Genomic DNA, 12,059 nt, shown 5'->3' with positions numbered 1-12,059 from the left:
ATTCTGGGAACTGAGAGAGGACCTCATGGCAGAAACAGACAGCAGCTAAATATTACGACCAAGTCTGTGACAGCGAAGGAGAGGGGCTTTTCCTTGGGGGCTGCCGGGTGGGGAACTCCAGGCCAAGGCAGGCAGTCACTCACCCCATGTCTGCGAGGAACTCCTGGAGCCGCTTCTGCCCGTGCACAGACCAGAGCCTGAACCTGGCTGCCGTGTAGCACGTGTTGCACAGGCTGTCATGGAGGGACCAGTGCTGATAGAGCGCCAGGCAGAGGCTGGGCCCAGTCAAGGAGGCTGCACGGTGACCAGGGGTCCCACCCGCCCTGCGACGGCCCACTTCCGATGCTCCAACAGATGGCCTGCCCCACTCACCAGCGTGCACCCAGTTACCGCCTGGGTAAACTGGAGTTCTTTGACCTTCTTAGCTTAATTTGACCCACACAGAGAGCTTGTGAGGTGGTGGTGTACACCATTATCTCTGGGTGATAGACAGGGAAACTAGGGTAAAGGGGTCCTGAGAGCTTGTATACTCTGGTCATAGAGAGCCCTTGGGGCTCCCTGTGTTCTCCACCTGGCCCTGCCCTCCACCCCACCCATCCTCCTGCCGGGACCCCCTCAGAAAGCCCCCATCCTCACCCCTCCTCCTGAATACACCCCTCAGTGCTCATGGGGTCAATAGTGAGGCTGTGTATGAGGACGTGCCCACCTCCCAAGGCCTCTCCTCACACTGGAGGGTCTCAGGCAGGATGCCAGGCCAGCCCTGCCCGCATCTGAGTGAAACCGCTCCTGCCAACACACCCGTCCTGACCAGCCTCTGGGCACATGGCAGTCTGTGTCCTCTTTGCTGCCCCTCCAGAGAGCTGAACTCCAGGGCCACCATCTTCTCTGCCCACACCCCAGGTGTGATGTCACACATCTGGACATGCCACACCCAGCCCCTCTTCCGACACCTGTTGTGGACATGTCCCATATGATCTGTCCAAACCCATGTTTACTCATTCCCAGCCAACCCAGCACAGGGAAAGGGAGGCACCGTCCTTGTCCTTACTCTACCCACTGCCGAAGCAGCAACCCCAGCAGCATGCCTCGCGCGGTCTGACCCAAGCCACCATCCAGTCTCTTTTCCTCAAATCGGCAGGCCGGGGGCCTTCTAAATACCAAGACCTGAACTCAGTCACTGCTGGGCTCACAGGGCCACCTGCTCGGGCCTCTCTGACTCCCAAACCCTGCCTACCCTTCAAGCCCACCTTAGGGCCTCTGCATGGCCAACAGCCTCTGCCCAGACCGCTCTCCCTCCCATGGAGCATAGCTGAATCTCAGCCTGAGCTGGGGCCTCTCCAAGGACTTTCCTGAGCAACGTGCTCCCATTGCTCCCTGGTTACTCCATCAAAACCCCACATGATCTCCTCACAAAACACCACTCTGTATAATCACATGCTGGCTCACTTTTTCCCTGATTTGACAGTAGCCGGCAAATGTCACTGAACTGTCACCACCACACAGGCAGTCCCACATGCCATCACTCACATACACCTAGTGCCAGGCCTACAAAGAGCTCTAAACAGATATGCAACATTTCTAAAAAGAGCTGTGGTGTCTAGAAGCCAAGGCCGCACAGAAATGTGAGGCAGAGCGTGCTGCCCAGTAACTGGGGCTTTGCCTGACCCAGGGACACAAGAGGCCCCTCTTCTCGAAGCCTCTTATCCCGTCTGCTGCCCATCCTCGGGACCCGGCAGCCACAACTGCACAACCTGCAGCTCTGCCGCCAGCAAGCATGCCACACACAGAGGACGGGAGCTGGGGTCTGCAGAGGTGACAAACAAATAGCACACAACAGGGCCAAGCGTCTGAAGGCAGGGGTGCTGCCTGCACCCGAAGGCCTGAGCCACAAGGATACTCATACTCGAAGGAGATGCGCATGCAGTCTACGGACAGGGCATTCTCCTCGTCCTCGTCCCGGTGGTTGTGCCGGGACACGTGGCGCTGCAGGACGCCAACGTCGGTCACGTACTTCATCCTGGGAAAGAAGCACCGCTGGCGGGTGGGCTCCCTCCTCTCCTCACAGGCAGACTGCCACAGCTTCCCCTCTCCCGCAGGGCCTCCCCTCACACGCTCAGGGGCCAGCCCACCGTGCAGGTTGTTCCTTCCAGGACTAAGGAAGGCCCCCACCTCTGCATTGAAACCATCACAGCAAAGGGGGCAGCAGGGCTGGGCAGTGAGGGGAGCAGGGCTGGGGAGTAGGGGGAGCTGAGCAGACAGAGCTGGGAGGGGTGAGCTCCAGCTTCCCCCACCATCACCTCCCCTGCACTCTCCTCTGGGTGTTTGAGGCCTGAGAGTGGGCACTGCCCACTAGTTACAATCAAGTGGACAGAACCCCGTGACAGTGATCCACAGCAGAGGGTGTAGACCAGGCAGAGGAAGTGCTTTTGAGCACAGTAGGAAAGGGCAGACCCAAGTCCAGGTCCACCTAAATAAAGGCGGTCACTGAACAGAATGATGACAGCATAGCCTTTCTGAACGGGAGGCCACAGGCCAGAGATGGGGCCTGGTGCTGCGCACAGGCCATGCTGCCCTCAGCAGGGGAGGGGGAGGAAGGCCCAGCAGGGTGGCAGGCTGGGCCAAGATGACAGATCCAGGAAGTGCCCCAGGCCTATGAAAAGCAGGACCCTCCCACTCCCTGGGCCACACTACAAGACTTGGGAGGGGGGGGGCAGAAAATAGGGGGCACAGGGCTGTGTCTGGGGCAATACCAAGTAACAGACTTGGGTCCCCTGGGGAAGGGTTAGCGCCTTGGGGCTGCAGTCCCTTTGATTCCCTGGGAGTCCCCACCTCACGGCCACCAGAGGAGTGGGAATGAGACAAAGCCCTGGCACCCTGCCCCCCCTGGCATCTGCATTCTGGGCTGCCCTTTCAGCTTATCTACCTGACTCCAATAGCAAGCACCAAACTCTGCCCACCAAGGGACAAAAAAGGATTCATTCTATACCAGCCCTTCTTGCAACCCTCTCGAGCCTTCCCTTTGCCTTTGAGATCACATCCACCCTCCCTGACAGGACCCCTGGGGCCTTCACCTCCTCCTCCTGCCCGATGTCCCAAGCCTCGACCATACCCAAAGACAGGGCACAACCAGCACTCAGAGCTGGGACTCTGGGCTCCCTCCTCTCACCTCTGGCTCCACCTGGTGGGCTCCCCAAGGGTGGACGAAATGTCCACAATAAGGCCACATGAGTTCCTGGTACAAAGCCCTTCCTTGGTGACAAGGACCCAGGCCTAAGGCCAGCCCATCCTCAGTGGGGCTCTGCAGTGATGCTGCCAACCACTCCCCATTGCAAACTCAGAGGCTGCAGCCAATATGTGTACATCACTGCAACACAGGCCGACCGGGACAGCCCAAGGAAGTGCATCCTTACTGGGTGATCTTGTCCTGTACCCACTGGTCTGTTAGTCCAACGATGGCCCACCTGAAAGGAGAGGACAATGAAGCAGTGAACAGAACAGGAGAGGCAGGAGCATCCTGCCATCGTGGCCAGACCCAGGCCCACCTTCAGAAAGGCAGTGTCCCTCTCAGGGTAGAGAGATGATGGAGACTCAGAGCTCCTGATTCGGTGTCGTCATTGCAGGAGCTTGTGATCTCAAGGAGGGAGATCTAGGACAAGGACGCAGGGCACTGCTCTCTGTCTCCTGGGGTGCCCGCCACTCTCCGCCCTCATGTTGCCAGAGCAGGACCGCGGCGGCCACCCATGCTCAGGCCTCTGTGCCTCACTCTGTCTCTCCAAGCCCACACATTACCCCTCTCTCTGCGATATGCCCGCAGAAAAGCATACCGTCATCACATCCACGGCTCACTGTTCTTCCAGTGTAAACGGTGGGACATAGAGTAACAGCATTTGGGCCCCTTAAGAACCTTTCAAGATTCCTTCTCCAAGCTTATCTTTTATGGATGAGATAACAGAGTTCTAGGCTGACCTGACTTCCCTGGGTCAGACAGTCCACAGCAGCAGGGACCAGGACCCCAAGTATGTGCCATCTGCTGGTCCTAGGCGGCATCCTTCAAGATGCCCCTCTAGACCCACAGCTGAAAACAGCTAAGGACACCTGGCACAAAGTGAGGCAGGAGAGGCCCTGGGGGTGGGAGGTAGGTCACTGGAGCACCCACCCCATCTTAGTGCAGCATGCTCCCACCTCACAGGGACCTCTTCAGGAAATGCCACCTGGCTGTTATCCCTGGGACCAACCCTACCTCCTGATTTTTTCCACCCTGGTGTGCTAGGAGCTCCTGCTTGAAGCAAACTCAGAGGTGGCAAGACAATTTTTCCTGCATCAGATTTCACCACATGCCAGGGTTGCAAGGATGCCTAGTATAGGCTGCCTTGTTCAAACCTCATGCTCCTTCGGTAACCTGGGCAGCAAGGCTCAGTGGTAGGATGGGAAGGGAGGCACTGTACACAGGCTCCACTGTCTGACCCTCTGCACTGGCCATGCTTCCTCCACGTCTGGGAAGTCATGTGCTGTCCTGAGAGCCTCACAGTTAGAAAGAGTTAGAAAGAAAACCAGGGCCATGCACACTCCCAGAAAGGGAGCTGCATCCAACGTTCCCAGTTGGCATAAGGAGGTGTACACGGTGACATCTTCCTCAGACCCTGTCTTCACTGTGGGAGGAGACAGATACTAGAAGGAAGTCACACGTGGCACTGACCTTGACTAGAGACTACGTACCACAGCATGTCATTCAGATCCTTGGACATCATCCATGCCAGATCGAACATTACCATGGCTGACTGCAAGAAAAAGGGAAGCCTAAGTCCAGAGGTAGCCTTGCTCATGGAAGGGGCATACACTGGGGCCAGGCCACACAGCCAGGCCAGACCTGAGCTGCCCAGGGCCCAGCCCGACCAGGGTATGTAAGTGGATTCTAGGCTAAACTAAATAAGACAGTGTAACTCAAGTGACCTGAACTGTCTCCTCTGCTAACTAAATTCATTACTATGCATACACTTCATCCAGCAAGGGAGGGCAGCCAGGCACAGCATGTACTGGGGCCTCTACACATTTCACTGGGTCCCTTGTTGATACCCAACAGAGGCAATGAACTTGGGAGGGCAGGGACCTCATCATCTTCATGACCCTTTGTCCACATGCTCTTCCTGGCTGGCTGGCTGGCAGCTTCTAATACATTTCAGGGAAGGCCAGGTGAGACAGGGCCTTGGTTCCAGTTACCTGGACATTAAAGAGGGAGGGGGCCTTAGCATCCCTTGTGAGGAAGGTCTTTCTAACACGACTGTCCATGGAAGAAGGATATAGCTCCCTGTGAGCACAGGGTGTGTTTTGGTAGGAGGCAATGAAGGAGGATCCGTGTCTGACTAGAAGACACTAAAGTCTCCTAAGCTGTGAGATACTAGGTTTCCTTTTAGGGAGAAGATTTCCAAGGGAACATCCACATATCCAGAGGGACCTGGGCACCCGCTGCCCCGTCTGCACCTTCTCAGAGTAAGCATCCCCCACCTACCCACTGCTTAAGACTTTCCCATTGGCCAGGGCAAAGCAGAGAGGGCAAAAGGATGATCCTTCAAAGGACAGTGGCACCTTAACATAAAAGAGACATTGGAAATATGTTCAACGCCTCGGGACCAAATATAGCATGTTTTACTGGAAACTTATTTTTCAGACCTCCTTAAGGCCCTGAGCTCTGCTCAACACTACTGGCGCCAACAGAGGAGGTTCTCTATATGAAATTCCATTCCATAATGTACACTGAGAGGCCTTTTATAAGTCTCCAGTTTTATCCTCTTGCACAGAGGCTAATATAGACTAGTTCTACGTTTCCGATGATGGATAAAAATGATCACTGCTATTCTTTGGGCACTTATTGGGTGTGAGGGCTCATACTAAAACTGCCTCTGAAATGAAGATTGTTCTCTTCCTTTAATGGAAGAGGAGGAATTTCAGGCTCAGAGAGGCTATACCTCCTCCCCAAGACCACACAGCAGGAAACTGTAAGGCTCAGATTCAAACCAGGCTTTTGTAGCTCTAAAACTATGCTCATTCCTCCTCAGGTTTCAGGGCACTGATCCCGCCCAAGTCAGAACTCTGTAGTGAATTCCACCATCCATACTTACCGATGTCCCATAATATTCATACTGCTCATAGTCAAAGAGGATGTCTCTTCTGTAATAAAATAAAAGTGAGACATAAAACACAGGTCTTCAATAGGAAGTTCAGGGAGCCAAAGGTTTGGGAAAAATGCTAAAATCCACAATACTCTAAGAAATGCAACTAAAGTCCTGGTAGTCTTTGCTTTCACTTATTGACTCTCTCTTGGAGTATATGGGCACAAGGCCGGGAAGGGAGTCATATAAATGCAAACCGCCTGTGGCAATGGAAGATGTACAACGGCACAGTCCCAGAACGGCACTTCTGAGAAATTACCCCCAGACAACAATTCAAAGGAACAAGCAAGACCAAACTTGCTATATGCACAGGGTTGTTCACTGCAGGCTTACCTGTCACGGCAAAATACTGAAGCAATATACAGTTCAAAAAGGAGAACAGCCAATTAATTACTATGTGGTTATGAAGGCTGTTTGGACTATCTAAAAGGGTATATTAGGTAGAAAAATAAGAAATTAGTGCCTATCATGATTACATAAAATACACGTCTGTGCAAGTATAAATAACCCAGGAAGATCAATCCAAAGCCAGAATCTCTTCTCATTAGTGAAAGTAGATTATATTCACTTTTCTTTTCTTACACTTCCCGAAAGTTTTCTGTTGTCCTTCCACAAGGAACAGCAGGGCACAGCAGCCTGACCTTGAACAATTGGATCCAGCAAGGCGTTCCCAGCCCAGGGGCATTGCTGCACATTCACTTCCAACTAGAATAACCTATCCAATATTTTTACTTCAGAGCACTTCAGTTTTTAAATTTGCAGTAGGAAAAGCAATTGTGGATAACTTAAGTTTTCTTTAATACTTTTATTCCTATGAAAAGCTTTACACAATTAGCATCTCACTCATTTGTAAATAAGTTATCTATATCTGGAAAACAATAAAAATAAAAGAGCCAGGGCTGTCATCCTTAACAGATGGCATGTATTTGGGAGACTTTTGGGTCTGGTTCTGTCACTCATGGTACCAGGACCACTACAAAAAGGACCCAGAGTTGTCCCTCCAATCAGGGATCACATGCTCACTAGAGGAGCCACTGGCCCAGAGGTTCTAAACTAAACAAATTACCCTCAAGTGGAAAAAAATGCATGCAGCTCCCAGGGAAAAAACCGGTGTCAGTGACGCCACAGACCCACAGAGAGAGTGGGGTGTTGCTTGAAGGGCACACTCACCTCCGGGCCTCCCATTCTCTTCGCTCTCTCCTTTTCATGGTTTGTGCTACTATCTCCTGATACAGGAACAAAGAAAAGAAAAGATTAAACAAATGAGGCAGGAATTTATCCCCACAGCCCAAGACGGTTCTGATTTGACAGAAGCCACTGGGCTCAGATTCAAAACATGGGTCATTCCTATGACTCGAGCAGTCTGCTCCTGCAGAAGGGAGATGAGGCGGGGGTGGCTGGGACCCCTCTGGCCCATCAGCACTGAAGACACTGTGACAAGAGGGGATGCTTCCCCAGGGTCTGCTCAGGCTACACTCTGTCTGCCTCAGCTTTCCATCGCCCCCACCACCATGTGATCTGGGATAAGCGCTCGGCTACCTCATACTGGCCTCCCCACGAGATTAATAAGAGCTAATGTTTCTTACATCCTACCATGTGTCAGTTACTACTCTAATTATACAAGCACAGTCTCATTTAGTTCTCACACCAAGGCATAAGGCAGTGTGGCAGTTTTAAACGTCCTGAGACTTCTGCTTCCAGGAATATGCAATAAACATGTTTTCCCTGTCTGTCCGCTAACTATACCTAAAAACCCTGATATTATATGTAATACAAAATAAGACTCTGAAAGGCGGAGAGAAAGGCTCACCAGCTAGGGACCCCAGGACCTGAGGAATGATACCCTGATAAAATTCCCTGGGTTTTATTTTTGGCTCATATATTGCAAACTTGGAGCTGAAGAAACTGGTGCCCTAATAACACCAACAATTGCAGGCAAAAAAATAAATAAATAAAATAAAAAACCAACAAAAGCCAAAGTATCAGGAAGAAACAGCCATAAAAGACAAAGAACTTTTAGACAATACCACCAAAAATGCCGTGGCCTCACCCCCATCCACCCCAGCAAATGTCAAGTTGAAGCCTGGACACTCACCCTTTCAACACCTCCCTCCCACCTGTAACACCTCCGCTGTTCTACCTGTAACATTTCCCAAAATCCCCACCGGGGTGGTGTCAGACCAGGCCACGTAGGGAGCCTAGACTTTCCCTGCCCAGTGGTAATATGGAGTCACTCCCCTCAGAGGTTAAGGAAGGTCAAGTGAGGGAACCTAAACTTTTACCTCCACCTGGCTCTGAAGAGTCCACGCTGCCCACCTCCTCCTTTGCCAGAGTGGGTCAGAGAAAGCAGATAAAACAATAGGTCTAAATAAGACCCAGTGTCTCATAACATAATACAAAAATGTCCCAGTTTCATTTGAAAAATCACTCATCATGTGAAGACCAGGAAAACACAAACTGAGTACAAAAAAGGAAATCCATAGATGCCAATACCAAAATGACAGAGATGTCAGAATTAGCTGACAAAGATTTTAGAGTAGCCATCATAAAAACACTTCAATAAGCAATTACGAACATACTTGAAGCAAGTGAAAAATAGGAAGCCTCAGCAAGAAAGAGAAGATATAAAAAAACAAACAAACTTACAACTTAAAAATACAATGACTGAAATATAAACTCAGTGAATGGGCAAGAGCAGTGTAAAGGGACAGAGGAAAGAATCAGGAGTGAAGTAACAGACACAATGATAGAAACCAGCCAATCTGAGCAAGAGAGAGAAAATAGACCTGGAGGGACAAAAAGAGCCCCAGGGACATGTGGGACTGTAACCAAAGACTACCATGCATGTCACTGGTGTCCTGAAAGGAGAGGAAAAAGAAGGTGGGCTGAAAATGTACCTGGTAGATGAAGAAGAGTAAGAAGGAGGGGAGGAAGAGGAGGAGGAGAAGAAGGAGGAAGAAGGTGGTGGTGAGGAAGAGGATGAAGATGAGGTGGCTGAGGCAGCTACAGAGAAAAGAGCAGCTGAAGATGATGAGGATGACAATGTTGACATGAAGAAGCAGAAGACTGATGAGGAGGACTACATAGCAAAAAATGAAAAGCTAAACTTAGGGAAAGAAAAGACTGCCATGACCTAGTCACCCTCTGCTTCTCTGAGACCCATGCTGCTCCTCCATGGGGACGGCACAGAGAGCAATTCTGGAAGGGCATGGGCAAGGGAGGTGACACTTAGGCAATTTATCATTTCTCTGTATCACTTTTTATAAATATTTGCTGTCTACGTGTACAGCTGAGCTGTCCTAAGTGTCATTTCACCTGATGGGATTCTATTGTACAGATAAGAAACTGTGCCTCAAAGAAGTCCAGTAATCTGCCTGAGGCCACACAGCCAGCACACAGCACTCACACCTGCTACCTCCCATCTATGTCTGGTCCCAGAAGACACTGGACCAACCTCTGACCTCTGGGATAGACAAGTTTCTTCAGACTTGTGAGAAGCCCAAACGCACCTCTTCTAACCCTTCCAACCGTGTGCGCTTCTCAGAAGGCTCTGACCCATCATCCTTTTCATTTTCCAAATGCTCTTCATCCTCCTCGTCATCCCTAAAGATGTCATCATAGGCAGGAACTTCAAGGTCATCATCTTGTTTAATGAGTAGCTTAATCTAAGATTAAAACACAGTGCGATCAAGTCTCTCCTCTCTCTTACAAAAAAACCTATTCATCACATGTTTATTTCTTGAAGAATCTTATTTCCTAATTGGCTGACTCATAACTTTTCCGTACATACAAATAGCCACATTTGAGAATTTGTCATTTCAAACTTTTCAGGTATTTAAAACTTTCATTTCCATTACATGAGGTGCTGGAATGTAGAAGTTACAAAAACTTGAGAACTACCTATAGCCACTGTTCGGCAGCCGTCCGTCTCGAGAGACGATGGTGTAGCTTCTTAAGAGTCTATCTGCACCGCCGAGAATGGCTGTGCAGTCCGACTCGAGAGTGACATGGTATCTGTCTCCTCCCGTGTTGAATCGACATCTTGCGATGACGCTGAAGCTACAGAGCCTGGGCAGGGTAATATGGAGGGTCTGCTGTTGCCCATGCAGCAGACCCCCCCCTCTCTTCGCAGCTGAAGGGTCCAAGGGAAAGACGGAGTCAATACAGCTTGGCTTCAGGTGCGCCGCAGGAGTTGCCGGTGTTGACTACAACGTCAAACCGCCTTAGGGACTCCGGCTCCGGATTTTCTGTCGGGGTTTACTCCCTTAGCCTTTCCCCTGAAGAGGTATGCCGCAAGGCAGCGGAGGTTTTTTGGAGTCAGAGTTTTCCTTCTCTGATGTGCCCTGACTGGAAGATCGAACCAGCGACACTTAGCTCGCAGGCCGACGCTCAATCCACTGAGCTACTGGCGAAAAACTCCCTTATGGCACACACCAGGCCAACAAAATGAACATCCCACAACTTGGCCTCTGACAGAGGACACGAAGGTGTGCAACCCCAAAGTGAGTAAAATTCTTCTCTAAAAGCAGCTCCAGGCAGGCTGATTTCTCTTGGAGAAGCCTTTCACCTGAGAATTCCGAGGCTGACACTTTGTTAACGTGGGTAGAAGATCAACTCAGAAAAAGGTGAGGTAGCTGCTCTGCACCAGGCTCCCTACTTGCTGCTCAGGAGTTCAAAGAGTAAGTGCCGCCGAGACACTTTAGGCTAACAGTGGCCTTTCACACCACTGTCTTGCTGATCCTCCTGCCACCCCCTGGATGAGCAGGACAGATGCCTCTGAGATCCCTTAATATTTAATGAGGCTGGGCTTTGCCAGAGCTCCGAGGGCAGACTACATGCAGGGCTCTGGTCCCTACACCTTTCAGGTCGAGCAAATTCCACAAATGCATTCTGAGCAACTCCAAGAGTTACATGTCACGTTTCTCATCAAAGATGGACAAAACCAGGTTCTTGTCTTGCTAAGGATACCAAGTGTAAAGCTGTCCCTGGCATACAATGGAACAGAAAGATAGATGGGAGAACACAGAAGACGCATGGGCCCCAAAGGCCTAGGTACCTGGGTATCATTGTACACGTTCACAACATTGACTGGCCTATGGGTGTCACACACAAAAAATACGATGTCTTCATCAGGTTGAAGGATATCCAATAGGTCTGCATTAGCTCCACAGTTTATGAGGATAAAATAACGGAACTGGGAAAAAAAAACCCATATTGTGTCGTTAAGCACATGGAGAGGGTCCCTTTACCATCAGCACACTTGGTAGGCCTCTGAGTCCTTCTGCTGAAACACGCCAAACCCGACACTTGGCAAGGCCCTGATGAAAAGGGGCTCCAGAAGGGCCACAGCTGGCCTGTGCCAAGTCTATAACATACTCCATATACTATTTCATTTCCATAACAACACTGTGAAGTAGGTCCTGTGGTTGTCCCCACTTAACCCCAGAGCATGCAGAGGCTCAGCACACCCGAGTCTCACACATGGGGCCAAGGATTTGATAAGGAGCAGACCAAAACTTCAAAGGTGTAACTGGGCCTCTCCAGATCTCAATCACTCTACTGTGATGAACTGCCTTTCCATGCCAGTAATATTCTATAGGCTTAACTTTTTAGCAAATCTTGGGTAGCACATACTTAATGGACACTTAAATATTAAGTTCTTATTACATCCCATTATTATAAATAAAGAACTAGCTGAGGTCCCTCCCATGATGACAGGAGCTCTTTACCTCTGCCAGACAGTCTTACATACGGCCAGAGACTTCAAGGACCCTCTTCCATACTCCAGCCCCCTCCCTGTGAGGTCTGATATCCCAACTCTCATTATAGCCCCATGTAGAGGTGAGAGGAATCCTGGCCTCTATTTTAAATTATGTTTCTGGATTCCAAGTT

General features: G+C 50.5%; 1 protein-coding gene across 1 annotated transcript in view; it reads right to left on the bottom strand.

The window, feature by feature from the left end:
• CDC45 (cell division cycle 45) overlaps positions 1-12,059 on the bottom strand; it is a 28,831-nt gene that overhangs the window by 15,093 nt on the left and 1,679 nt on the right. Inside the window, exons 4-11 of the mRNA XM_090291160.1 lie at positions 11,224-11,361; positions 9,677-9,832; positions 7,338-7,393; positions 6,117-6,165; positions 4,717-4,778; positions 3,411-3,461; positions 1,898-2,017; positions 144-275 (exon numbers count right to left, since the gene is read on the bottom strand). Of these exons, the coding sequence (XP_090147286.1) occupies positions 144-275; positions 1,898-2,017; positions 3,411-3,461; positions 4,717-4,778; positions 6,117-6,165; positions 7,338-7,393; positions 9,677-9,832; positions 11,224-11,361 (764 nt within the window). The remainder of the gene's footprint in view (positions 1-143; positions 276-1,897; positions 2,018-3,410; positions 3,462-4,716; positions 4,779-6,116; positions 6,166-7,337; positions 7,394-9,676; positions 9,833-11,223; positions 11,362-12,059) is intronic.

Source organism: Furipterus horrens, unplaced genomic scaffold (genome assembly GCF_987537825.1).
Source record: "Furipterus horrens unplaced genomic scaffold, mFurHor1.1.pri manual_scaffold_11, whole genome shotgun sequence".
NCBI classification, from domain to species: Eukaryota; Metazoa; Chordata; class Mammalia; order Chiroptera; family Furipteridae; genus Furipterus; species Furipterus horrens.
The sequence above is the reverse complement of the archived record's forward strand: the minus strand, read 5'-3'. Positions and strand labels throughout refer to the sequence as shown.